This window comes from Oryzias latipes, chromosome 14, assembly GCF_053564925.1.
Source record: "Oryzias latipes strain Hd-rR chromosome 14, Olatipes_Hd-rR_3.1".
In the NCBI taxonomy this organism is placed as follows: Eukaryota; Metazoa; Chordata; class Actinopteri; order Beloniformes; family Adrianichthyidae; genus Oryzias; species Oryzias latipes.
In genome coordinates, this window is record NC_136250.1 from 27724881 (window position 1) to 27752842 (window position 27962).

The 27962-nt window shown below is 38.3% G+C and overlaps 1 protein-coding gene across 5 annotated transcripts in view; it reads left to right on the forward strand.

Annotated features, from left to right (window-relative positions):
• The window catches only part of cadm1a (cell adhesion molecule 1a), a 501435-nt gene that overhangs the window by 356340 nt on the left and 117133 nt on the right, over positions 1 to 27962 (forward strand). For all 5 annotated transcript variants that reach the window (XM_023962566.2, XM_023962565.2, XM_023962567.2 and 2 more), the window contains 2 exons: positions 5858 to 6004; positions 27706 to 27858. In XM_023962566.2, the coding sequence (XP_023818334.1) occupies positions 5858 to 6004; positions 27706 to 27858 (300 nt within the window). The remainder of the gene's footprint in view (positions 1 to 5857; positions 6005 to 27705; positions 27859 to 27962) is intronic.

Consider the following 27962-nt stretch of genomic DNA (forward strand, 5'->3'; position numbering starts at 1 on the left):
TCAGAGTGGGTCTTTAAAGTTTTGAGTTTTTTTTCTTGGTGTCATCCTCCTTCGTCTGGCTTCAGGAGGGTCATGCATCTCACCTGCGCCCTCAGGACTAGTGCGGTCTTCAAACCGCTACCAATTCCTAATATTTTCTTCTCATTCCTGCATCTTAGTTTATCTTAAATCACAGATCAAGGCTTCCAACCATCGCCTCTCTTGTGAACACAAACTGTTAAGTCACGATTGTTTGCCTGTTTTGGAATCAGTTACCGACCCTTGACCCCTATAGCTTTACAGATTGATGTTTTGGATTTTCCCGTTCATGTCAGGATGATCTGGACCTTTCATCAATCCATATCCACTTTCAGACTACAGCCTCCTCTGAGCCCAGAATTATGGTCCGAAGGACTTATTTCACTGAGCTGGAAATGCTGAGCTGGCGAGATTTAAGACTCTGAGTGTTATTGTAGTTTCTCAATTCGAAAGTGGAGTTCAGTGTGGGGGAGAATGATGAACGGACATCCAGTTTGACCCCCCTTCATTTCCTCAATAATCCCGCATAATAACTCTTCTCCCTCCCACTGTATCTACTCAAATGCAGCTATATCTGTGCTGTTGGTTTAGTTTCACATGTTGCTTAATTATTTTTAAAATGGTCAGCGGATTTGATAGAGGTGGGGGTCACTTTGATACACTCTAAACTCCTCATAAACTCTGAAGTCCTGCTAAGTCTTAATTGCAGCATCAGACTATGAAAAACAGCCTCAGCAGCAACTTCAATGAAAGAGGTTTTGAAAGTGGGAGGCAGGCCTCCCCAGAGAGGCTGCAGACACTTCCAGGGCAGAGATGAGAACGTTTGATATTTGTCGTATAAAGTTGTACGAAGTTTAGGGAAAAACTCACATATTTCCATTTTGGACCACTTTTTTGAGTACTCTTGGTCATAAAGTAATAGATAATCCTAACTATAACACAGAATTTTTGTATTTAGTTAAGGAAAATACTTGTTTTTTTGGTAAAACACATAGAATTGTCAAGGCCGTGTCACGCGGTCATTACATCCATTTTGCACAGTTTCAACATATTAGATTTCCGTCTTACACGGTACGTGTGTGATAAACCTAATTCATGAGTGTTTTCTTGTGTTTGTCATTTGTCACTGCGCAGATGTGCGTCGAGGATTTTGGTCTCTACGTGAATTCAATTTTTAACTGTTAAAAATGTTTTGTCTGTTGAGAATTTCGCAGTTTACACGTATTTAACATAGTTCATTCTAAGGCTGGGTATCACCAGTAATTTCCAGAATCGATTTGATTTAATTTTGAATTTACACGAATTCCCCTTTTTCATGCCTGTGGGTCTATAAAGCTGTTCATTTAGTAAGGAATGTATGTTTAGGTTGAACAAGCGTTAACATTAGCCGTCCTATGGGAAATCCCATTATATGTTAGCATCAAGCTAATAGACTTTGGCTTTTACTGCTGTTACACGTTTGGTCACCGGAAAAGGAAAATAAGGGTTAAAAAGTATTAATTGCTTTAGACACGTTGGGATCATTGCTGAAGGTAACCGTCCATTTCAATCACGCCGCTTTTCAGCAGATAAACTACAGATCGATCACCATGGCACACATTTCACACACGCAGGGCCCTTTGGAGAGAGCGTTCGGGTGATCGGATGCCGGCGGTGGAGGACGTAGGCGTCCATTTTGCCTCTACTTCACCAATTTGACCTGCACGCCCTTAACGCACACGCACACACCAGGAGGATGGTGGTCACATCAGACCCTGTCTTCTAATAAATAATAAATAAATGCATTGCTGGTAAACCGTAACTGACAGATTGAGAATTGAACCCCAAACTCCGGATGATTCTGATTTCGTACCATCAGTTTCTGCGTCTGACAGGAAACACGGATGTGTGGTTCTCTTTGTTTGTGTGGGAATGCACTTAAGCTCATCTCCAGTCGGAAAGGCAAATTAAGTGATGGATTTAGACATTTGAAGAAAGTGCAATAAGTGCATCCTAGACTAACAATTATGCATTACTCCCACCATCTCTAATGGGCTATTACCATAATGTCCATTTCAGTTAGAGAAAGTTTATCTTTCTGTTACCATGCTGTTAAGGAGGACTGGAAATAAACCATTTTCACTAAAAGCTTCTATACAAGACTTTTCTTTTTTTTTAAAGTGGATCATTAGTCCTTAACTCCTGTGCATTAGCTGGTGAACTTCATGTTCAGGCACACTTGCCTCTTTAACAAGTTGTTGTCTAATACGGCTTTGACAAAAGTGGATCTGCATTCTTGTGTGTTGTGTTTTTTCATGACCAGGTCGTTCTAAAATTAGTTTTGTCTTTTGAAGATTATTTTGTGTTCTTTAAAATTGTTTCAAATACAAAGAGCTGCCTGATGTGACTGCACTGTAAAACAATAACCCCAAAAATAAGTCAAAATTTTTTAACATTTGAAAACATTGTGAGATTGTGTTCACCTGCACTTTATAAGCAGAGGGGTGCTTGTCAGCAGATGGACATGCTTTTCCACTTCCTCGTACCGACTTCCAGCTAGTCAGACATGCTTATTTCACAATACAGGAACAAGGTCTGAAGTTCTTCCTACTCCTTCTGGCAGCCTGAAGCCCAGCTTATAGCGGGACGCCATTGCTGCCACATAACTTTCTGGTGGTGCCTTCAAATACACGTTGTTTAGTTAGCGCATTATCATAAGCACCACCGCCCTCCGCCGCACATCTCTGAGAAGCAACAGTTAGTGTTAAATATCAAGGCAGGGAGCTTCATTTATTTTGGGCCATGTTCAGGCCACCGAGGGATGCTGATCCGAATCTCATTTGTAAGCTGTTCATCCTTATCTGTCAGCATCGCAAAATGCAATTTCTCTCTTCCCACCTCATCCTTCTTGTCTCTTAAATGGCAGCAATATTTAGAGGTGTTTCACAACCAGGGCATGCAAATTAGAAGGTTTTGTTTTCTTGCATTCTTTTAGCCCCCGACTTCCTGGAGCTCACCCCAACGTGGCCTTTTTTGGCCTCAAAGAATGTCCAGATTTGGTTGTATATTACTAGGATTCAAGTTTGCAAACCTCACAGTGTTTAAAACACCTTTCTTTCTCTTCTTCATCCTAATGAAGATGTTTGAAGACTAAACCCAAGGCTTGTTCAAAATTTAAGATATATTTCTTCTAGCTGTTTTGTGACACTTTTTGCTGCATATGGGGTTATTTATTTACAATGGCTGCTATGTTGATGAGGTGCGGTGCCACTGCTGCTGATCCTTTATCAGATCATTTTCAAGCTAATCAACTGCGGTGTTTAAACAGCAGAGGCCGGGTTGGCCCTCAGACCCATCTATTTACCTTCATTAACCAGGATTGTTCATGCAGTACTAATGTCAGATTGCAGAACATCCGGCTTGAAATTGCCAGGTCTGACCTTCTGTGTTTGGATCATCAGGTAGTTGGTTTAAGCCGGTGGTCCCCTGAGCCATGGAACGGTAGCCGTACCAGTTCCTGGGTCACTTTGTACCTTACCCACAGACAAAAAAGAAAAAAATCACTTAACTTAGATTGTTTCTATTGTGTTTGTTTTCGGATTCTGAAGGAAGTTTATTTTGAAAAATTACCAGATTCTGTCCACTACATCCATCTCTGACTAGGGTGTCAAACTCCAGGCTTCGAGGGGCCGGTCTCCTGCTGGTTTTCCAGGAATCCTGCCGTATCTGCTGCAAAAACGTTGGACACCAGCCCCTCGAGGCCTGGATTCTGACACCACTGGCCTATGACTTACTCTTGTGTACCTAAATGTCTTAAAAACATCAGCTACCTTCCTAAACTGGCAACTAGGATCGCTACATTAAAAGCCCCAAGCTCACAAAAACGATTTCAAAAATAAGTGTCTATGGAAAGTTTTTTTTGGGGAGAAAATAGGGAACGGAATGGAGGAAAAGTCTTTAACCTCAAAGATAAAGAAACCTGCTTTTTACAGACGTAACCAGAAGTTTTTCCTCCACGTTGAGCCGAGAATTCAGAATCTGGGTATATCTTGGAACCTGAACTGTTTTTGTGTGCCGTTTTCTGCTTATGATGTGAAGACTTCTAGTAGATTATTTATCTGTAACAATAAGCTTGACATGTATACTGCTTAATATAATAATGAGAAGAAAATAAAAATCTGATCCTTGATTAGGATCCAACATCTGAGACGGAAACTTCAAGGTTGGACCCGATTTCAGATCACATGATCAGAACTACTTGGCAGTGTTTGGTTGTTGCGTGACAGCCACAGATCACGCAGTTGCTGGCCTGTCATTTGTGTAATGTGATGCTTAACAGAGAGGAAAAATGTGGATTTAGGATCAAAGCTGAGGAAAGTTGCTGTGGAAATCAAAGATCAAAGTGTTATGGCGTTGTGCGAACACATTGTGTGTGTCTGGATCTCCTCGATTAGCGGCTCTCCGGTCGTTGCTTTATCACCGTCCTTGTCAAATCTGCCAACTAAACTGCTGCGATGCTCATCCTAACTGTTGCCGGTGCAATTACGTAGTAAAATCCCGTGGCATTGTTACAGTCTGTTATGGAGTTTTGCATCACTATGGCAATGAGCTGGTGCTCAGTTTGCGCTGAATCAGAAGTTTGTGTGTATATTTGTTTTTGTTTTTTACTTATTCTTGAATATATTTACGTTAATAACAAACAGGTTTATTATCCAAACTATGAACTTGCATGTTGTATCTGTACCGTGAACATACTGATAGAACAGTTGGGGAAAAAAGATCTTTATTGGTTACTGTGTAAGTTAATAATTTATGAGGCAGTCATTGCTGAGTGTGTTGTTTCTAAATGTTGACATTCTGCTCAGAGGAACAGTTTCACCCCCAGCGTGTGCAAATCTGCAAGTATTTTCCTTTTCTAATTTGGTGGTTTGGTGTTTTTCCTCTGTAATGGCGGGATAGCAGAGATAACATTTCAAGGTTAGTTCAACTATTCCCTACATTTTTATGTTTGTTCATGCTTTTAGTCCCTTCCTGCTGATGGGTTCATACAGCCAAAGACATCCCACATCTCTGAATCTAACACAAAATTGTGTTGGGGACCCACATTACCAGAGGCCCCTACTGGCAGGATGCCTGTTGTGGTTTTTTTGTTGTTGTGATCATTGAAAATGAACCACCGAAGGCTTACCATCAGCCCCAACCAATACATGTTCCCCTAAAGCAAAGACTGAGATGTTATTGCTGTAGTTTTTCAAATCAAAAAGTCATAGAGCTGGAAAGAATCCATTTCTCATTCTTCAGGCCGAGACTTTGTTTGTGGAACAAGGAAGTGCGGGGATCTGAGCATCAGTCGATGAGCGGCTGGTGGCCGTAACCAATTTGTGTTTATTCCCATGGACACACTTAAAGCTTGTTTGGCCCACCATCTGCTTCTGATTATGTTCCCAGTCATTAAATATTACATTACACTGAAGTCATTTTCTGAAACAGTAGAATTGGAGGAAAAAAAAGGTCTTTAGTGTTCATGGAGCACAATAAATCAGGTGTTCTTCCTCATAAAAGTGTTCATAAGCCAGTTTTAAAGAACAAACCTGTATTATTTTTGTGCTAAAAAAAAGTGCAATTTGAAAGAATTATGACAACAGTTGTAGCTCTGATAAGACTCCTGTAGGCAGTAAGTCATGGGAAATATGTGCTTCATTATTTCCTCATTATTTGAACATCCCATAACATCCTGTTGATTTCGTCATCAATGTTAGAAAAAATCCAACATGAAATTTCTCCCATTTTTTCAGAGACATAACAATAATAATTGACATTTCTGGTTTTTGTTTTTTTTTGTCTTTTTTTCCCGATCCAGTTGTGAGCCAAAACCTGGTGACAGATAATGTGTCTGTGGTGGAGGGGGACACGGCCATCATCAGCTGTCGAGTGAAGAACAACGACGACTCTGTGATCCAACTGCTGAACCCCAACAGACAGACCATCTACTTCAGAGACATGAGACGTAAGTAGAAAAACACCAGGAGCTGCGTTTTTCTATTGACTAGGAAATTGCGCAAATTTCTTTCTGTTCAGCTAATTTCCTCAACATAAAAACTAAGAAAAGTAGGCTTTTTCTTTTTTTTTTTCCTTGCTGCTGATCTTTGTCATGCTGAGTTTTCTCTAAAGCATTTTTTATCCCAATTTTATTCTAAAAACTTGACTTCCTGTTAGTTTTTTCTTTTCTTCTTCTGGTCTACCGTCCTGTGGAGATCCCATCGGTGCGTTTTCCTCTCTTCTTCTTATTCCCGCCTGCTTGACTTTTCCTGCGCTGGTTTTCTGCGGGTTCTCCTGAATTTCGGCCTCATCTGAATCTTTTGTTGGTTTCTGTTTAAATAATAGAGGAGCTCTCCTTATTCCGCTGCCTTCTACCATCTCAACTGCTTCCTATGTTCCTTCACATTTACCAATCACATAAGGACATAGTTTATCCCACAGAAATGTCAAACGGAAAAAAAAGTGATTTTTTTGTTTACGCAGGAACATATCGTGCATGAGGAAATGTTCCTGTCTAACGTCTGAGAGATATATTTACCTGCTAAAGACACTGGATTATTCATTTATTCCGCTGGACTATTAATACACTTTATTTATCTTTGCTCGCTCCCTTTAGCCTTTTTTTTTTTTTAAATCAAATTAAATGTAAATTTCAACGCCATCTTACGCGGGAACATCTTAAATGCGTGTTGACAGCTTGTTAGCGTGTTTGCTAATGCATTTGTCCAATTTTTCCCAGCAGCTCTGGGGAGGAAGTATTTGTGTGAGCTCAAAGTAATACCCAGAGAAGAAAAGCTGTTTCTCAAATCTGTCAGAGACCAGAGAAATGCAGATTCCTCAAACTTACAGATGAAAACATTGAATTAGCCAGGTTATTTTACTTGACATGCTTAATACAGTTTCCTTTTTTAAGAAGCTAATCATAGAAAACTCTGCCAAGTAAAGTGTAAAAAACCAAACAATATAAAAATATCAAGGTTTTGGCCTATGTTGAAGTAAAGATGATGTTGAAATTACAAAATGCACAGATCAAAATTTAGTTTAACGTCTCAAAAATCTTAAAATAAAAAATAAATTATTGTGTTAAGGTATAAAATCTACCATTTTGTAGATTTGCAGTTGTTTTTTCTCGGCTCCTCTCTGTGCCTTTCCTTTTCTCTTCTGTCACTTTTTTATTCTTGACTTTCTCTGTCTTTATTGTGACTTCATTTGATTCAGTGGATCCATAAACGATTGTTGCAAAACACTCATATCATACGTCATATTATCTGTCATATTCGCCATTTACAAAAAATTAAAATGAAAGTAGTGAGTATGGTGTCCAAATTGCTTTTAAAATCCAGGACACTAGACTGTCCCACACTATATAGTTTTTTAGTAGTTAGGGGTTAGGTCGGGAATCCGGACAGCAAGAATCTCTCTGAAGAGTCTCTTTTTTTGCTCAGATGTTTACGGAATAGTCCATGGCTACATAGGGACGGAGAGTGGACCAAACACATTCACAGGAGCAGTCTTATGCCATTTCAGGGATATTCTTTTGTTTGTTTGTTTTTTTTGTACGGAGCCCCTAAAGGGCCATTGATAGGAAAAAAAATGGAGGAAAAATTTTTTTTTTTACTTCAAAAAAAATTTTTTTTCCTCCAGTTTTTTTTTTTTCATCAATGGCCCTTTAGGGGCTCCGTATTTTTGTGTGGGGGAATTGCTTTTAGACATTTTTTTAAATGTGAGCTTGGGGCCCCTAAAGTGTTGGGCAATCGCCTACCTTTGCATGATGGTATATCCCTCCCCTGGTTTTAACAGACTGCAGAGGACTGTGGTGCAAAGAGATCGATCTCTGTTGTATCTTAAAGTAATTGATATTGGATTGAAGATTTTGATGTTTTAGATGACATGGAAGTCAATGTCAAGGATGCGTTTGCTTGATTAAATTGGGTTGGTTCGTTTTGCTTGCAGTCATTAAATCCAACAGATATTTGATCAATTATTCCACAGTTGGAGCTGTTTTTCTGTCAGAAAGAATACAGAATAACAGCTTGGCAGGACGAAATGAAATTTCTGTGAAGAAGCAGAGCATAAGAAGGAAGTTTTGATCTGCACAACTCAGAAAAGACTTTGACTCTCTGACAAAGACTTTCTTTTTTTTCATAACAAACGAGTTTGTTTTATTAAATCCAAATATTAGTATCTTGTAAGAAGTTTATTTATATAAATAGATATATTTTTGGATTCTATAAGCTACTAAAATAATATACAGGATGACATTTCTTATGAAACAGTCCTTCCCTTTGAGATTATGAACTCTCAAATTAAAAGAGGATAAAAATTAAGAAAACACAAAAAACATTGAGATTTTTGACAGCTAAGATACATTCAAATTTGTTTTGACTTAGTTACTTTCTTCCAAACCTTATAAAAACAACAAAAATGCCAATAATTAAAAACAGGTCAACCTTCTATTAGGTTTTTTTCAATTTAAACTTAACCCCTTCATGCCGTGTGTCACTAATTGGCAATTTGCTATTAAATCCAGGATTCATCACCTTGAAACTGAAAAAAAACAAAGAAAAATTACACTTTTTGTATGTAAATTTGGATAGAAATTCAGACTTTTTTTCATAGTATTTAGTTATTATATATAATATTGATATTGGTGAGCTACTTTACTTTATAACTCTGTTTCTTTTAGTAGGCCCATGTCACATCGCTTATCTATAGCTTTGTTTAGGAGATTTTTGTCTGCCTTTTACGCTTTAATTACTTTTTCCTTCGACCATAAGTCATTCTAAGTCAACTCATGATCTATTGTTAAAGCATTTCCATTAATGCTCATTATGCTGTTTTAGCCAAAATCAATAAAAATCAGGACATGATTTCTGCAGAGTCATAGTAGTTTAGTAGAAATTTGCTTTGAGGTTTTGGGCAGGACAGGTGTCATAGGGCAACCCCATCCCCTCTTCCCTTCGGGGATGCTGAGACCTCGGAGCAGTGAGATTGTGCCTTGCCCAACATATGTTCTAGATGACAAATAAGCTGTTTTTCAGACTTAATTTTTTTCGTCTGCTCCTGATTCAGAGCAATTTGAATAAAGAAATGCTCCGAAATTCCAGTTTAAGCTTAACATTATTTTTCTAGATGTCCTCCGTCATCAGAAAACATTTTCATCAGGTTTTTAAAATATTGCATTTATTTTAAAACATATTCATGTTGGCCTTTTTTCAGCAGTGTTCAGCTTTTTTAGCTCCACTTAGGTCTATACTTTGTCCAGCTCAGCTAGCGTTGCGCTTCATTTAGAACTGTTCAGATATGTTGACTTCTCATTTCATTAGCTAAATTAGCAATTAGCCAATAATGTATTTTTTTCTATATTACATTTTTCCATTCAAAGGGATTTTTTTAAGAACACCACATCCAGATTAAGCCACATTTTTAGTTGGATTAATAAAGTATTACAGTCCACCAAACATATTTAGCTTTCAGCATGTTGCCTTTAATAAAAAGATCTGGTATCTTTTAACATTTAATGACCTGCTTTGTGTGTGTGTGCATTGTTATCCTGCCCAATTATTGTGTCACAGCTCTAATTAGCCGGATTTAGCCGGACATGTTTTTGTTCTTTCTTCTCTCTTGCTAGATTCAACTCTCCTCAATTAAAATTTTCCGACCCCCATGTGCAAAGTGTTTACCTCTCCGTAACATGCTATAAACCTCAGGAAATATGTAAAAAAAAATAAGATAATGTTTTAATCATTTATATGCAAAGGCTTTTTGTGCAGGAAAAAAATATATGCTTTCTTATGAAATATTTATTTTCACGTATTGTTTCTATGGCTTTCAGCATTTCTACTAGTTCATCCAAGTTATTTGTGTGCGCAGCTTCACTGAAATGCATTTTACAAGAAGGGGTTTATTTGGATTATCTCCAAAATATTGGGGTCCTTTGGAATGCCATTTCTGTTCTCAGAGCATGATGGGACAGTTTGAATGTTTATATTTAATGCAAAGATTTCACCGTGTTTATAATAAGTGTTATAATGTATTCAGACATAAAATGCAGAGTTTCAGTAAATCTGTTTTTTTTAACATATTAACAAACCAATTCTTCTTTAATTTCTATAAACTGAGGCTGATTCTTTGGTCCTGTGCTCTCTTGTTTTGTGTTATTAGTTTTTGAAAAGTGGATTTCGGTGAGGTTATGCCAACATACAACATGTTTATTACAGAGAGAGAGAGAAAAAATACACAAATTTTCTCTTATTTAATTATAAAAACTCAGTTTAGTGACAACAATCTACAAAGTACATCGAATTAGTATTGATCGCTCATTCAGGATTTATGTTAACAATAACTGTTGTTGGTTTGTGTAAAAATGGAAAACAAAAAAAAAGAAAATGCTGCAGTGTAATCCTTCTTCTTGAACAATGGAAGTGCTCCAAGAAGCCAAAACCCCATAAGGCGGCTGTAGTGAAGAGGTACAGCAGTCGACCTCTGATCGAAAGATTCCAGGTACGGTTCCTATCCTGTCAGGCCTTGTGCCGATGTGTCCTTGGGCAAGGCTCTGAATCCCACATTGTTCCTGGTGGTAATAAGTTGGTGCCAGTGTACGGCGGTGGAGTCACCATCATTGTGTGAATGTGGGAAGGGAACTGTGACTGTTAAGTGCTTTGCGCCATAGAAGTATACGCCGTTTACCATCTACTATTTTAGACTTCTTTAAATTCAGACCGGAAAAGTCTGTTGGTCTGGATTGAGTCCGCTTAATTCAGACCGCATCGAGTTCTGAACCTTGTGTTTAGTCTGTGGTAAGACTGCCTTTCAACCGGACATTTCTGATTGGAGCCAAAGCCAGTAAACAAAACCACACGACCAAAGATCTCTTCAGTTTTTAGCCAGGAGTTAGAATTACAATCTGCAAATACAGGCAGAAATAATGGAAGTCTTTGTAGTCTTTGTTGGGGTATTTCACCTATTCAAACTTAATATTTCATTCACCAGTTTTGAACATCTGTACCAAAATCAGGTACAACATTTTTTTACCTGCTACTTTAGCTGCAAGGCGGTTACTGAGGAGATGGCAAAAAAGCTACGCTGATAAGTGTTTGTGACATATATTATCCGGAAAAGCATATGAGAAACAATAAATATACCATTAATAGTTGTTTTGATGAGCCTGCATTCATCCAACCACATTTAAATGAGTTGCCTTGTCTCGTCGTTGCACCACGTTTTTCCATGGCTCTCTGTTTACCAACCATGGTGGCCGTTTTGGTCCAGTTGTTCCATTCAGAGCACGGAGCCTATTCAGACCGAGGAAACTGAGAGCGAACTGAAGCTCAGTTAAATTGGAAATGAATTGCGACCACAACGAAAGATGGGTCAGAGAGCTGTTCTTGGTCCCGGGCCAGAGTCTGCTTGTGTGTATTCAGACTGATAGTGTGTTCCGGTTTATAGGGAGAAACAAACTCAGGTTCACTTTAAGTAAACCAAATGTGTCCAGTCTGAATGCAGCCTAAGTCATTATATTTGTCAGAAAAGCCATTTTTGCTATGTTGTTCTGTATTGCAGGTTATTCAAGTTAAAAACTGGCCAATCGGATGCCTCAATATAAGCAGGTTGGGTCTACTGATCCCCACGTCCAAGGTTCAAAACATTTGATTGACAGATTTCATGTAGCCCGCTTTGAATTGGTAGCTTCCAAAAAGCTCAACCCCTGATTGGCGAGAGTGGTTGCCATAGAAATGTTGACTCGGACCAACTCGGACAGCTTACTGACCCTCTGGTCACTGGCGGGAGCCATCTCCAGAGTTTTAGCAACACTACAACTCCCAGCAACACCCAGCGCACATTTACTGGATGCAACACAGCTGACTCTCATTCACTCAATCCACCACAGCATACTTAAGCTCTGCACTGAGCTGAGCTTAGTGCAAAGTATTGTTTGGGCCACTCTGCCTTCATTACCGAGTGTTGTATTTGGACCTGATCTTATGTCTTTTGACCCTGTGTCTGACTGTTTACCTGCCCCGACCTTCAGCTGAACTCTGATCACCCCGTCTCTCTTCTGATGAACTTATGCCTGTTATCGACTCCTGCCTGCCTTACCCTGATTAAGCTTTATGGACTTCTGGCTGAGCTAATAAACCTGCTGCATTTGGATCCAGCGTCTGCCTCTTCCTGTGACGGGCAGCAATGTGAAAAAGTGGCGAGCAAATCGACTTTTCGATGGGTGGCGTCACACTCACTCATGCCAAACAAAGCAAACTATCTGAGGAAACAAACCCTGCTACAAATCCTGCCAGTGTGAATGTTTCCATAGTTTGACGTATGTTTTTAACTCCACACAGCTAGAACCAACAGGGATTTTGACCAACAACCCCATGAAGCCCATTATTAAGATGTATACAACAAGTTTTTCATAATGTATTAAAACCATAAACTTTCCATGCGCTTACTTACTGATCATGACATAAAATCCATGTATTGGGCCAAACCTTTAATGTTTTCACTTCACAGCCATGAATCCTGACAGAGAAACATGAGGTTGTGCTGGTTTAATCACTTCAAGAAGCTCTGCAATCGATGCCACACAACGCTGCTTGTTGTCTCAGCTGGTTAACCAAGGGAGCAAGATAAAAGGGGCAGATGACAATTGCGAACATTACCTCAGTCTAATTCACTCGATGAAACAGTGACAGGGAGTCATTTTAGCGTGTGTCCTTTGTTGTGCTTCCATCTTTGCACTGTTGCATCTGTTTAACCTCTTCCAGGAGGAGGCAGATAAAAGCTGTGAGGTCAAAAAAAGGAAATTAAACTCGATGTTTCATTCAAAGTGTTTTTTTTACTTTAAAAAATGTCAAAATTGAACTAAAAAAACGTGACTTTTGAAGTAATTGACTTTTTATTAACTATCCATTTTGGCAACTCCACACAAAGAAATAGAGTTTGGTACTGTCGGTCTATGTGCAATCAAGAAAATGTGGTTGAAATGCATTTTTATCAAGTCACAAACCTTTCCTTAACACAAATGTCTTTATTTAAATATATGAAAAGAGAGGGCTCTAATTTCAAATCAACTTTTCCTTCGTGTACAAATTGACTTTTTTCAAGGTGTGAGTGACGAGGACACCTTACAGCAGGGGGGTTATTTTAACTCGCATTGGGCCACATTGGCTTCTAAAATTCAATAGAAGGGCCGCACCACAAGCAGATGCGTGGAGTGAGAATGATAAAACATAGAATCTGGATGAAAACATTTGGATTGAAAATAATACTCTAAAACAGAATATTCTAGAGTGTTTAGATTAAAACTTTTGTTCCCATTTTAGATCAATTTTTTTATTTTGAAGCCCTTTGGTATCTTCAAGGAGTTGTAAAGTGCTATGAATAAAGTTTCATTAATTCATGATCTTTTTAATAAAATAAATAACATTATTTATTAAATAAAGCAATGACCAAATAACACTCTGCGTGTCTGTTTCTCATCCAGTAGTAATGAAAAAGCTCATTTCTACGCATATTTCTGCGTTACCTTTTCACCAGTACAGAGTTCCCTCGTTTATTGCAGGAGTTACGTTCTAAAAATATCCGTTATTGCAGAAATCCACGGAGTCTGATTACAGACGTTTATGGCAGTAAAACTCCTCACTGACTAAATACACTTTTCTCACAAAGACATGAACATTTTCTCTCTTGTTTAAATTCTCAAACCTTCATAGAAATTAGGTCAAGGATCTTAGAATGAAAACAAAGATCCAATCGAGCTCAGATTTCTTATCTGAAGAGCTCCGCGTTTCTATACAGGAGACACGGCACGGACTGAGGAGATGGATTGACAAGGTCTCCAGCCAATCAGGACACAGAACAGGGCAGTTTAAAAAAAGCAGCATAATCGCTCTGAACTGCGACGTTGGAAGGGAAGAGGGTTTCAGGTTGGAGCACAGACTGCAGAAGAGGGGAAGAAAATGTCACGTCTTGATCGTGTGGCCAGATTAAAAAAAATAAAAAACATAGGTCTCTGACATTGTTCAGTGGGCCGGACCAAACATGGAGGCGGGCAGGGTCCAGTCTGCGGGCCGCAGTTTGCCCTCCCCTGCCTTGGTATTTTCTCAAGGACTAATGTAATTCGCACGCATTTAGCACAAAAACGGATGGAAATGCACTTTAGCCGCATGTAATCCGTTGGTCAAAATGCACATTACTGCACTGCCCGCACATAATTCAATCCTTTTTTTTTTTTTTTTTTTTTTTTAACTTGTCCTGTCCAACAGCTGGGCAGACAGACGAGAGCTGAGGGCCTCTTGTGTTGGACATATTTTGCTTTAACAAGAGGGGTTATTAATCTTCTGACAAACCAAAGGTATGTCTGAATAAACCCCTTTTGTAATTGAGGCCAAACTTTATTAATTTCAATCATGTCTGAAAATCTTTGGTGTTGGACCGGACGGAAAAGGAAAGAGGGGAAGAAGAGAGAGGGACGCTAGAGAGAGGGGGGGGTAGGGGGTGATAATAGTAGGGGAAGGGGGATAAGACCATGAAGCAGCATACAGCAACAAGTTTACTGGTTGTTAATCATTATGGTAAGGTTCAAATGCAGTACAAAAAGGGCGGGGCCTGTCCACACACACACTCAAATGTTATAAACACACCTGCTAGCTGCAAAAATGTCCATCTGTCGACATGTACACAAAACAGATAGTGTTCACACGCATACTTATGCCTGATAACCAACTAGTGTGAAATATTTCAGTCATTCAGTCATGCAAGCTATTAGTGCAAAGGTGAGCTAACACCAGTGCTCAGGTGAGGTTTTATGTTCTTCTAAAATGGATGGTGGAACGTGACAAGAAGGAGGGAGAGTGCCCAGCCATCCCCACCCCAAGACCCCCACCGCAGCAGCAGCGGCAGCCGGAATCCCCCCAACGCCACACGGGAACCGGCAGGGAACAACCGCCGCCCGGGCGACCAAGCCCGCCACCCAGGCCAGGGCCAGCAGGGCCGCCGCAAGGCCCCCAGAGCCAGAGAGCAGGGAGGCACGGAGGGAAAGAGAGCGCCGCCCCAGCCCAACCAGGAGAGCAGCCCCCCGCCGCGCCGGGAGAACCCAACGCATTCAATCCTAACCTTGTCCCCGCCCTAATTGTAAATAGTCACTTCATTTCTCTAAAGTAAAAATGGGATTTCTTTAAAACAATTTGGAGAAATTTTCAATTATAGAAATCCCATTTTCCTAAATAAATCCTTTTTTTCTACATCTTTTTAAAGTAATATTCATGTACATTGCAATAATTCTTGAACATGTGTGTAAAGTACAGGCAGTGATGTCATTCGTAGCTGTCGAGGATGTTTTAGTGGAGTCTGCATGTGCATCAACAGTAACACGCTGTGCATTCACTCATAAGCTTGGACACTTTATAGCCTCCTGCGAGGTGAAGCACCTCCCTCACACTTCCTGCCCTCTCCTTTATTCCGATGCCATGCTTGCAGCATGCCTCCATACATACACCCAATCTGAGCTCAGTGTTTATCTGCTGTTGTGCCAAGCCACTGTGAGCCGGCTCCCTCAACGGCAGCTGTCAAGGGCAGCATGTTCTTTTTTGACGCAGCTTCCTTGATCTCCTGTGATCCCCTTCCAGGCATCCTACAGCTGCACTACGTCATTATGACATAACCTCCACCAGGCAGCTTCAAAATATCACATCTGCTATCTCAGTCTGAACCCTCAGCGGTGGATTATGTTTGTGAGATTGTCGAAGGAGGGTGGAGTGCTCCGATTCTGGAGGCTGACTAAGGGTCATCTTTTCTGCTCCTCTTCACATCAACCACTTCTCAGCCTACTGGATTGGCTGTTCCATTCACTTTATTTTTATTGGAGTTGAAATATGACTCCTGGGTATTTGTTTGTGGCGCGTTTGTCTTCGCCTCGTGACTCCCGCAGCTGGAGAACTTTTCAAAGACCTTTTCTGAACTCCTTTGGAACTCATGTGTGTCGGCTTTAGAGTTCAAGACCTTCTTAGCCTCTGAAATATCAACACTATACAGCCTTCCCCTCCGCCCCCCCTCTCTGGGTTGAACAAAAGGTGATGGTCAGACCTCTAAAAGTGCTTGTCTTTGTCTTTCGTCATCTCCATCACATTTTTTTGCCTTTCGGGGAAGCTCAAAAACGTCTGTGAAGTCAGAGAAAACCTGTTTTTTTCAAGAAAGCAACTCATCCAGGAGCTTTTGTTCAGCATTACCAACTGACGCATTAAACTGCAGCGAGTTGTATGTTTATTTAAAGGACTTTAAAATGACTTCCTCCCAATTTTCACAGATATTGTGCTGACAATGAACAATTTAAAACATTATGATGGTGTGCTGCAGTGGGAAAAAGTCATAAAAATACTTTCAAAACTGTGTTCCGGCTTTTAATTTAACACCATGTTAAAAAAAAGAACCCAAATTGGAGAGAAAAGTTCCTTGAATTCCTCTAAATGTATATTACATTAATGCCCCATACACTCTAATGAGAAATACGTTGATCTAACAAATGAATCACTTCAGTTGGTAACACGTAATTGAATTATGTTTATTCAACTTACATTTTTATGCCTATTCAACTTAATTTAATATGTTGATCTAACTTTTAAAAAATTCACAAAATGCTAAATGCTCCAAATATTGCAGGATTAAAAAAAAAAGTTAAATCTGCTTCCTGTCTTTTTTGAATGATGCAACAGCTGACTTAAGCTAAGCCGTCGTAGTCTTCGGTCGTCATTTGCACCTAAATTTCATCCACAGCTGTTTACTTGTGCGAAAACGGATAATGCTGCAGTCAGATTGTTTTCGCCGTTATTAGCCACCAAAGTACACACAGATGATGTTCCCAGGCAACAATGACCTTTTTAATATGTGAGCTCCTTTCTTCGACTAGAACTCTACAGCCAGCTGCTGTGTCGCTTTATCAAACCGTCATCTGTTTTCAGGAAACTTATTATGAACAGATTATCAGCAGCTGCTGCCATCTGGATGAGATCTTCATTTTGAAGTCCTTTCTCACCACATCGGTCGTAAAAACGTTGCGATATTTTACTGTGATTTTTACGTTAACGACCAGACATTAGTGGGACACGCTGATAAATGTAAGCAATACATACATTGATTTTTGGATATTTATGCGTGAAGCAGACACCCCTGTCCCCTTTTGTCTTCATCATGAAGCCTTTTGAACACACCAGGCCCCTTTTGTAGTTTATACACAATTTTTGTGTAAATCTTGTGCAACTGAGCGTGATTTCTGCAAGATGCACACGCAGATTTGTGGCTTTCCACCACCGTTCCATGTATGTCTGATGGACTTTTCAGGCATTTACCACTGATGTATATCTTTTATGTATACCATGGTCCGGGTGAATTCTCGATTCTGATTGGCTGCTGGGTGTGCATTAAAAACTGATGAAAAAGGTTAAAACAAGGTTACATGTTTAAAAAAGACAGAGAGCACTGGGATTTATGGTAGTTTTGGATGTAAATAGTTGGCATAAAAGAACGTAAAGTCATTCCAGTTCCATCCATGGCTAAACAGCTGCACTAAAATCTCCTGGATCTGATATGTAGGTGTAGTGCGCCAGAGCCCAGGCTTTACCTATAGCAGGGGGGGGGAGAGCGGTGATAAGAGTGTAATTACCCTCGCCCCACCCCGTCTCACCCACTCTGACACCCAATAATAAAACTTTGATGTGCTCCTCTCAAAAAATAGCAGCAGCCACTAATCACAATTGATTGCATCCACTTAGGCGAGGCACACTCATCATCTCCCGCGCTCTCCGGATGGGAGTCGTCCTCGGCGAAGACCGCAGCAGAAAAACTATTCAAATGAAATGCAGCAAAGGAATGAAGATTAATCAGAAGAAAAAGGGGGGCAAAAATAAAAGCAAAAAGGGAAAAGATCTTGTGGTGTCAGCTGAGGCGAACAGTGGGAGGGAAAAGCCATTGTTGGAAGTACACAACCCGATCTTTCAGGTTCTGCTTAGAGGTTTTCTCAGTGTCATTGAGTCCAGATTCACCTTTATACTCGCTCCACGTCTGAACGTAGGTCAGGCTTTTCATTGTAGCTCCTTCTTTATGTGACAACCAGAGCCACTTCCTAGGAGTTGAAATGAAAATCTCTTTTTGTGGATCTCTTTAAATAAAGATTTAATATTCAGAGTCACCTAAACATTCAATTATTATTTACACGTAAGCATAATAATTAATTGTAGCAATAGATAGGCTATAAATGTGTGTTTTGTTCAAACCTTTTGTTTTCTACAGTGATATTAACTCCTTGTGGACACAGAAAAACACAGAAAACCATAATTTCTCACATGTTAAACCAGAATTGTATTCACACTTTAAATATTTTACAGCAAAGATTTATTATTTGAATCACCTAATCACCTTTTTACAGTGATGGAAACCCTTTGTGGATATTAAATTATCTTTGCCTCGAATAAACACAAAAAAATGTGTTTTTTGTTGTTGTTGTTTTTTCATTAAAAATTATTAAAATTATTAAAAATATTTTTTTCTCTCACCAAAAATCTTTGACCGTATCAATATATTATTTGAAATCACCCAAACGTTCAACTCTTTGTTTAAAAGTAAGCATGATAATTAATTGACTGTGTCCAAAATAAGGACTTTAAATTTGTGATTTGTTCAAATATTTTATTTCATACAGTGAACTTAACCCTTTGTATATGTGAGATCATCTTTAATATAAAAAAATCCCACAGAAATGATCATTTTTGAAATTTTTTACCCAGAAGAGTTTGGAAAAAAATAAAGAAATAACTTTTTTCACTCTTTAAATATTTTACCTTAAAGATTTACTATTTTAAAATCATTTAAAATTGAATTGTTATTTAAAAGTAAGCATTATAATTAACTGATTGTTTCAAAAAGAGGCTGGAAATTTGTGATAACAAACCTCTAAAAAAATTATTAAAGAGCTATTTCACACAATAGAGACCTTTTTTTCCCATCAGTCCTTTTGGTACTTTATTTTTTTTACTATATTCTGTACTTTTATACCAATCAGGAATCGAATAATTTTGCCCATTACGACATTCCTATTTGTTCTATTGCTTTTTGTCATTTTTCTACAACTTAAACATTTGGAGTTCATCTTTTTCTTAGTCATTCAGAGGGAAAAAAATGTAAATGTTTAAAGAAGTTGCTGCTCTTTGAAGGTTTTCTTCCTAACATATTTTCAGAATATTCAGACTATAAAGGTTTTTAGCAGATCTAGAAGTTTTTCTTTGCATTTTTGAAAAATTCTCTATGCTTTTTCTTCTTTTTAAGCTTCATAAAACGTTGCTTTGATGCTTCCTCTGCTTTTTCCCACAGTTCCTTTCTTAGGTTCTCCAACAAACCCCCTCATTGTTTGTGTTACAGGTTTGTGGCACAGTTTAGTCATATTTTTAAGGACTCTTAGACCTTTTTTAAGCTTTTGAATCTCCTTTTTTTTAGATACCCTTTTAAAAGCGTAGCATTTTCTTTGTTCTGTTTTCAGCACTCACTTTTTGAGAACTGTTGTTGTGTGGGCTCGTTATTGCAGAACCAAAGCATGTCGGCATTCTAATTAAAAAATAAATAAATAAAAGTGATTTAAACAAATATGACACATTTAACAGGCTTGATAACAGACTACTAAATATGTGTAAATAAAAGGGCTTAAATGGTTGTTGCAGTAAATTTAGTGTGACACCCTTGTATAGCATCGACTACCGTTTCATTTGAATAAGATGTAATTGGTCTGAAGCATCTGTTGGGACTTATTCCAGCTCTGTTGAAAAAAAAGCTTCAATTTTGAGAAGTTCAATTAATTTAAGTGTATTTCTTGTTTTCACTTTAGATGTATTGTAGTTAAAGATAATTGATTTTTAACAGTTAAACCTGTTGATACTTGATATTTTCCCAAAATTGTTTGGTTAACCACCTGTGGTTTTTATGCATATATTTCTTTCTTTTAATCCAGGTCAGCACAAACCATGATACCACTACCACCATGCAAACACCATTGGTGCATTATTAGTTGTTCTTGTAGGAACTTGCTGTCTGGTTCCTTAGTCTGTGCACCCATTTTTGTTGATGTTGTTTTGTTTTTTCTGGTCTGTTGTGTTGCTGTGCACACCTGCCATTCACCGATTCCAATGTCTGATTCCAAATTCACCTTCTAATTAACTGTCTCTCCTGGAGGCTCGTCACATTTCCTCATCAGATATGAAGAGGTCAGGCCTGTTTCTTCCATTTCTGAATGATTCCGTGTCTTTATTTTCGTTTAATTACATTTTCTTATCTATAGTAAAAGCTTGTGGTAAAATTTTGTGACATTTAAAAGGAAATGAATTCTGATTTATCTAATATTGGAAAAGATTTTAAATCACTTCCTTTTTTTCTCAAAAGTTATTCTTTTTATTTATAGAGTACATAAATATAATGCCACATGTTAAAAGTGCAATAACTGACATTTTAGTAGCTTAAAACCTTTTTTTTTCTAGTTTTATAGCTTAAAACTTAACATTTTCCAAGCTTCAGGTGAACTAATCAGTTGCCTTTCTCTCATCTGTGTTGATCCTCTTATTGTATCTGACATAATGGGGAATAAAAGCATAAAAAACAAAACAAAAGGTCACCTTTTCTTCAAAGGAAAAAACCCCAAAGAGAATGATGCATGCGAGAGCGCTGTGATGTAACAATAAAGCAACTGTCCGCTGTGTTTTTGCGCCGCTCTTCTTGGTGCCATTGTTCCTGAAACGCAGCACCGCAGCATCCCGCCGCGTTAATCAGGTTGTCGTCCGGGTTTGTCCTTGTTTCTCTTTGAGCCCACACGGCTGTTGTTCGAGTCTCAAAAAAACGCCAACGTGGGAAACGAGTCTTTGCTGACACATTTTCATTTATTCCGCTTTCTTTCTTTCTTTTTATTTTTTTATTTTTTTTAACTTGTCCTGTCCAACGGCTGGGCAGACAGATGAGAGCTGAGGGCCTCTTGTGTTGGACATGTTTTACTTTAACAACAGGGATTATGAATCTTCTGACAAACCAGAGGTATGTCTGAATAAACCCCTTTTGTAATCGAGGCCAAACTTTATTCATTTTAATCATATTTGAAAATCCTTTGTGTTGGACCGGACGGAAAAGGAAAGGAGGGAAGAAGAGAGAGGGATATTAAAGAGGGGGGGATAGGAGGGTGATAATAGAAAGGGGGGGGTAAAACCATGAAGTAGCATAAAGCAACAGGTTTCTGGATGGTTATAATCATAACGGTGAGGTTCACATGTACTACAGGTCTATAAGGGCGGGGCCTGTCCACACACACTCAGATGTTATAAACACACCTATTGGCTCAAGAACTGTTCACATGTCAACATGAACTTAATACATATAATGTTAATATAATGTTCACACATGCATACTTATGCATTCAAACCAACTAGTGTGAAATATATCAGTTCTTTCTGCCGTCAAATATTCATGACAAGTTTTGTTTGAGTAATGCTTGGTTTTATATAATGAACGGATAATTATTGATTTCTCAAATAATTTATTGACTATTATTTAAGCAAACTTGAGGGTGTAAAGCACGTTTGTACACCTAAAGAAGTTGGTAAGTGAAATATAAACAAAGCTTTATTCATTCATTCGTTCGTTCAAATTGGTGTCTTTCCACAACGATTTCACGTTTGTCTAATTGGACTTTCACGCATGTACCACCGATGTGTAACTTGAATTGCATATAAACGGCTCAATATTCACGCACGGTTCATGTTATACATAGATTCACGTGTTGTTTGCGTGGTTTTTTCGTACTTCTTTTTCGTTTTAAAGTGGCTCATTCTTGATACAGCTGTGAAAGGTTCACGTACAGACCACGGCTTTTCTCCCTTTTTTCACGTATATTCACGGAAGACAATCGGTCAACCGTGCAATATGCACAAAATACACGTAGTGGCTGTGTGACACGGCCTTGCAGGATGTACACCCACGCCGTGGTGGAAGCTCATCTCAGTCATGACCCAAAGCTCAAAGATGAGGGAGAGGACATGGAATGATTGACAGACAAAATATTTATTTAAATGAAGTTAATTCAAGGCTATTTAAATCAGGTTTGATATGTAGCATGCTTATTTCTCAAGAGTCCAGGAATGACTCCATTTACCATAAAGGACAGTGAATAATAACAAACATTCCTTTTAGTGTGCAAATGTGTTCCTTAAAATTGAACCCCAATTTGGGAATTTGTGCAAAATCTTGTCAAAAATGTTTGAAAAACGTTCTACAACGGGAAAAAAAGAGATGTATTAAGGAAGCCAGGCACAAGGTAAGATCTAAACAGGAAGTCATGACACTGCTAGAATATACAACAACAAACGTTTACATTTGTCAGATCAGGCTCTTGCGTTTCTTCGCAGATTTGTGTTTTCTAAATTTAAACACAAAAGTTCTCTTTTACCTTCAAGGCAGTTTCCGGTGTAGCACGGGTCAGAAGTTGAGAGTCACAAACATTTGACCTCATTTCATTGGATAAATGTCTATTCTGATGAGAGTTGACGTCTTCTTTAAAAATATTTAGTTTTTAGACATTCAAAGGAAGAAAACTGTTCCCTGCAGAGACCCCACCCCCACCCCTGCAGGCTTTTTTTTGTCATTGAATCTTAATATCCACAGAAGTTTGAATTTAGAAACACTTGATATAATTGAATCATTAGAATTAGAGAGGGACATAGAGAAAAGAGAATGAGACGCAAAAAGGCTTTGGAGCGTGCTTTCACTGCAGATTCTTCAATGGTGTTTTATTGTCTAACAGAAGAGAAATTGCATTGGGAAAACTAGGATTTATTCTGTCTTTATTTGAAGGCAATAATTAATTTTGTTTTAGAAATGGCTCTTTTGCTAAAAATCCATTTTATTTGTAAGAAATCTAGTGACAGGACCTTATCGCATGTTGTAGGGTGTAATGTCACATTTTTGTGCACACACGTGTTTTCCGTGTTCTTTTTTTTTTTGTTCCTTTTAAAGTGTAAAATACATCTTTGGTTTTTGATTTATGATGTGCAAATCAGTTGAGGTAAATACTCGTTTGGGCAGCTTGACTTTTTCCTCAGAACTCATCTCTCTGCACATCTATCATACTTTTTAGTACCTTTGCTGAGTTGCCAAATACGTGGTTCGGGTTCTGGCGCTTACCTGATAATAAACACCTCTGCAAGTCAGCTTAGTTCAGGGTTGAAGTTTTTTTTTTTTTTTTTTGATTCTTTGATTTTCATCGTGTTTTTCTGAACATCAGGTCCCAGTGGGAGCGTTTCAGATTCATGTAATTCAGGTGTTCTAACCAACAGTTTGAAGGTGTAAACGGACACACGATCTTCACTTCAAACACACACATGAGTTTTTCCCTCATCTTCACAGAAGGTTCTGGCTCCAGCATAGCTGCAAATCTATATTGACTCTTTTGAACTGGGCAGACCGTTTTTCTGAATTAAACTTGAGAAAAACGGACTTGAAACGTGCCAACATGTTGGATCGATCAAGGAATTATAGACGCCACTGGTCTGTCTTTAGTTTCACCAATGACCTTGTATTTTAACTGGACGTGTGACGTCAGCCATAGAAAATGCTTTGCTTCCGGTTCCAACCAAATTTAGTCAATTCAGTCGACATTTTTCCACGACATATCCTTCGCCATATTGGAAGCAGACGTCCTCAGCAAGCCGTGATTGGTCCGTCTACATTTCTACGGCAACCATTCTTTCCAATCAGGGGTGAGCACGATAGAAGGCCTCACCTGTACCTCCTACTTTTATTGAGGCCTCTGACTGGTCAGTTTATAGCTTAAATAACTGGCACTACAGCAAATATATCTTAAAATAAAATTAGGATCAGCACGAAGAGGTTGATAGCATTTGTAAACATTTGTAATGTTTTTTTTTTTTTTACAGTTTACATGTTTTGCAGACCTTATGTTTTTTTACACTTTTGCAGCTGTATTTATTTAATATTTAATATTTATTTCTTTATTTAATAAGAATCTCATTTTTGATAATAATTTTTCATAATCATTTTAGTAATATTTTTAATTATCTAATATAAATGTCATTTGTGATGTCCTATATTGATGTTATATTATTTAGATTATTTCTGAATGTCGTGTTGCTGCCACAGATAAATGAAATTTCCCCATTGTGGGATTAATAAAGTCATCTATCTATCTATCTATCTATCTATCTATCTATCTATCTATCTATCTATCTATCTATCTATCTATCTATCTATCTATCTATCTATCTATCTATCTATCTATCTATCTATCTATCTATCTATCTATCTATCTATCTATCTATCTATCTATCTATCTATCTATCTATCTATCTATCTATCTATCTATCTATCTATCTATCTATCTATCTATCTATCTATCTATCTATCTATCTATCTATCTATCTATCTATCTATCTATCTATCTATCTATCTATCTATCTATCTATCTATCTATCTATCTATCTATCTATCTATAGAATGTAGTAGAGTGAAAAAGGCAGCGATGCCCAGTTTAGCTTAGCCTGGTCGGTTTAGTTTAGAAATCAGCTAATATATTTTATAACTGTTTTTCTGTTTTCTACAATTACTGGTGTGAACCCCTTTGAGAAAACTGTGTTGTGATATTGGGCTATATACATTGAATTGAATGACTGAGAAATAGCGGTTTATTTCACTGTAGAAGTCTACGGGATTTCGGCTTTTTGGGACCAGCGGGTACTTCCTGTTTGAAAAGCAAGGTGTTAGAGGTGGTTCAGTCCAGTTCTCATTTACTGTCATTGGTTTCAACACGTGTTATTGTTTAACTTCCTCTTATGTGAAGTTTGAAGTTAATTCAGTTCTTAAAACGTCACATTTTTCTACTTTCAAACAATAGTCAACAACCCCGCCTCCCCTTCCTCTCTCTGTTCCAGGACAGAGCAAAGAGTTTGTGGCTCGCCCACTTCGCAGACTTCAAACTGCATTTTTTTTCCTTTTGCTCCTGATTCACCGAGATTTGAATGGAGTTGAATAAAGAAATGCAATTTTGAGCTTAATGTTCCTTATATCTGTCCTCCATTATCTGAATAATTCCACATAACATGCTAAAAACGCTATTTTCATCGTATTGGGCCTTGAAGGAGTGAAAAGTCCTGCAACAGCTGGGATTCTTTGCAGTAACAGATTTCTTTCTGTCATCTGGACATTAAAATCATTAATTGGGCGTAGAAAGGAAACACTCAGATCAATATCGCTGGAGCAGAACATCCACTGATGTTACAGGAGGAAAGCGTTTAGTTTACATGTTCTGCATGGAGGGGGAAGTGACGGCCATCGGTGTGACACCCTCTTCTCCCGGGCTCTGACTCTCCTTGGCTCAGTACGTTTATTAAAAGCAGTAAAATTCATCTCCTGGTTCCTGCGTTCCTCAGCGTTGACCTTGGCCTCGCAGACTTCATTAACGCCGTTCATGCTGCACGTTAAGACGGAAAACGGGGGCTTTGTCACAATAAGGACGGAAGCACCAGCAATTTATTTTAATGTCTAAATAACACGTTTTCTCATAAATGGGGAATTGGCGTTTAACATTTAGGCATCATTGATACCCTCCCTGTTTTGTTCTCTTTCCTATAAATGCCCAACCGATGTCATGCAAAGATTTCTTCATCTATTTCTGTCCATTTTTGAGGTGCTCTGTGTCTTTGGGGCTTTGAGCTTTCATGGGAGAAAAAAAGGGGAGGAATCCTCAGATCTGAGAGAGTTCAGAGTGCAGAGAGCCCGGAGTTACTGTCAATCACAGCAGAATTTATCAGCCCATCCAAGGGGGATGGAGATGGCTAGGCTTTTATCCTAACCGCATGTTGTCATTCTACATTACAGCTGATGGAATCTGCTTAGGTAGGTGGGCAAACAAGGTTAGGTGAGATGAAAGTGACTACAGATGAGAGAGACAGACAGGATCTGTGAATTTGTCCTCAGTTCTTGCGTAAGCCGGATAAAGGACAGCCAAGATGGAGGCGTTGTAATTCAGAAAGTATGACCCGCCTGCTATTCACATCTGCCTGCATATTTAAAAAAAAAAGTAGAGCACCTTTTGCAGAACAGAATCAGAACAACACAACAGGTCAATTGAAAGCTTCTTTTACCCAGTTAAAAAATGTGGGGGGAAAATGGAATGAAAATGGAAGTTGATGTAAACTTTTTTTTTATTTCCTGTATTCTGTCTTTCTTATCAGTTTAACAAATTTACATTTTTTTCAAAGAAAATCCAAAATATGTATCTTGTATCTGTTTACTGGAGAAGGCAGCAGTTGTGACTGAGATGAGAGGAAAAATGTTTCTCTGCTGTTTTTATAAACTACATTTGAATATTTTGCATCGCACAATTACACCCACGCCAGAAAGAAAGAATAACCATTGAAAGGTTGTGAGCTTAATGATCGTAACCATCCGGAATCAAAGGAAGCAAATGAAAAGCAGACTAAACAAAAAAAAACATCAAACTTCTCTGCTTTTTTAAGAATATTTTTAGGACAAATTGGTTTCCCTTTGATTGTTATGTGTTTTTGCAACAGAAAGAGGGCCATAAAGAAGAAATAAATCCAGTTTGTTTAACATTTTTATTCAAATTAAAAGTTCATCCTGTTACCGAATGTTTACATTTAAACGTGATGGAGACAAAATGCATCTTTATTTAGAAATCAGATACATATTATATCATCATTCTAAAATAAAACAAGAAATACATTTTTTTTCCTTCAAAATAGAGATTTCTTTGTGTTATTTTCCATAGCAACCAAAACAATTTTTGTATCTTTAAGTCTTATAAAAATGTGTGTCAATTTTTGTGTTACCGCATTAAAGTAAATGCTTAAATTTTCCATAGCAACAAGTGTTTTTAGCGACTATGAGGGCATTTTTACATTCTAGCATTAAATAACATGTATTTTCCAGCTTTCATCCCATGTTTTTTGTTAATGTGTAACTGTGGCTCAGGCAGTTGAGCAGGTCGTCCAATGATCGCAGGGTCCGATTCGCTAAGTGCCTTAATTTCTGATAATGCACATTTTGTCGGCCATTATCCCATTTACATCATGCTCAATTACAAAAGAAATAAATATTCAATCAGTTTTTAGTACTTTATTCTTGTTATTTTATTTTCGTTTGGATCGCTTTTTTCATAAAAAGCAGACGTTGTTACGTGGTGCGGCGCGTTGTCACGGTAACATGACATCGACTCTAGAGTGCATCAGTTGAAAGATAGAAATTTCACCTCTTCCCGCTTGTTTTTGTCCAGATGATGAAGCAAAACTTTGTTTTAAAGAAGCCGGCGCAGTGATACAGAACATTTAAGCCACGTGACCGGAACTTCTTTCTTAGTCGTGCATCATCACTGTGGATTATCACTTTTTTAATCCTCAACCAGCAGCCAATCAGAATCGAGTGTTTACCCGGACCATGGTATGAATAAATATATACAGAACAGTTTTATGAGGACCCAAATAATTTCCTAAACCACTTTGTGTTTTTAATACTTGATTTTTAAACCATTTATCTGCAAACAGATATGACAACTGTGGGTAAATGTGACTCAGAGATTTATTTTTGTGTTGTTTTTTTTTCTTCCTTTCTCTCTTCCAGCATTGAAAGACTCCCGCTTTCAGCTGGTGAACTTCTCAGACAACGAGCTGCGGGTGTCACTCTCAAACGTCTCGCTGTCAGACGAGGGTCGATATGTTTGCCAGCTCTACACAGACCCCCCACAGGAAGCCTACGCTGACATCACAGTGCTAAGTACAAAGCAGAGCACACACTCTCAGTGCTGCACACACCCACACTTTTAAAAAAAGATCAGGACCTAAATTAGGTTTCTGACTATAGAAAGTGCTGATTAAAAG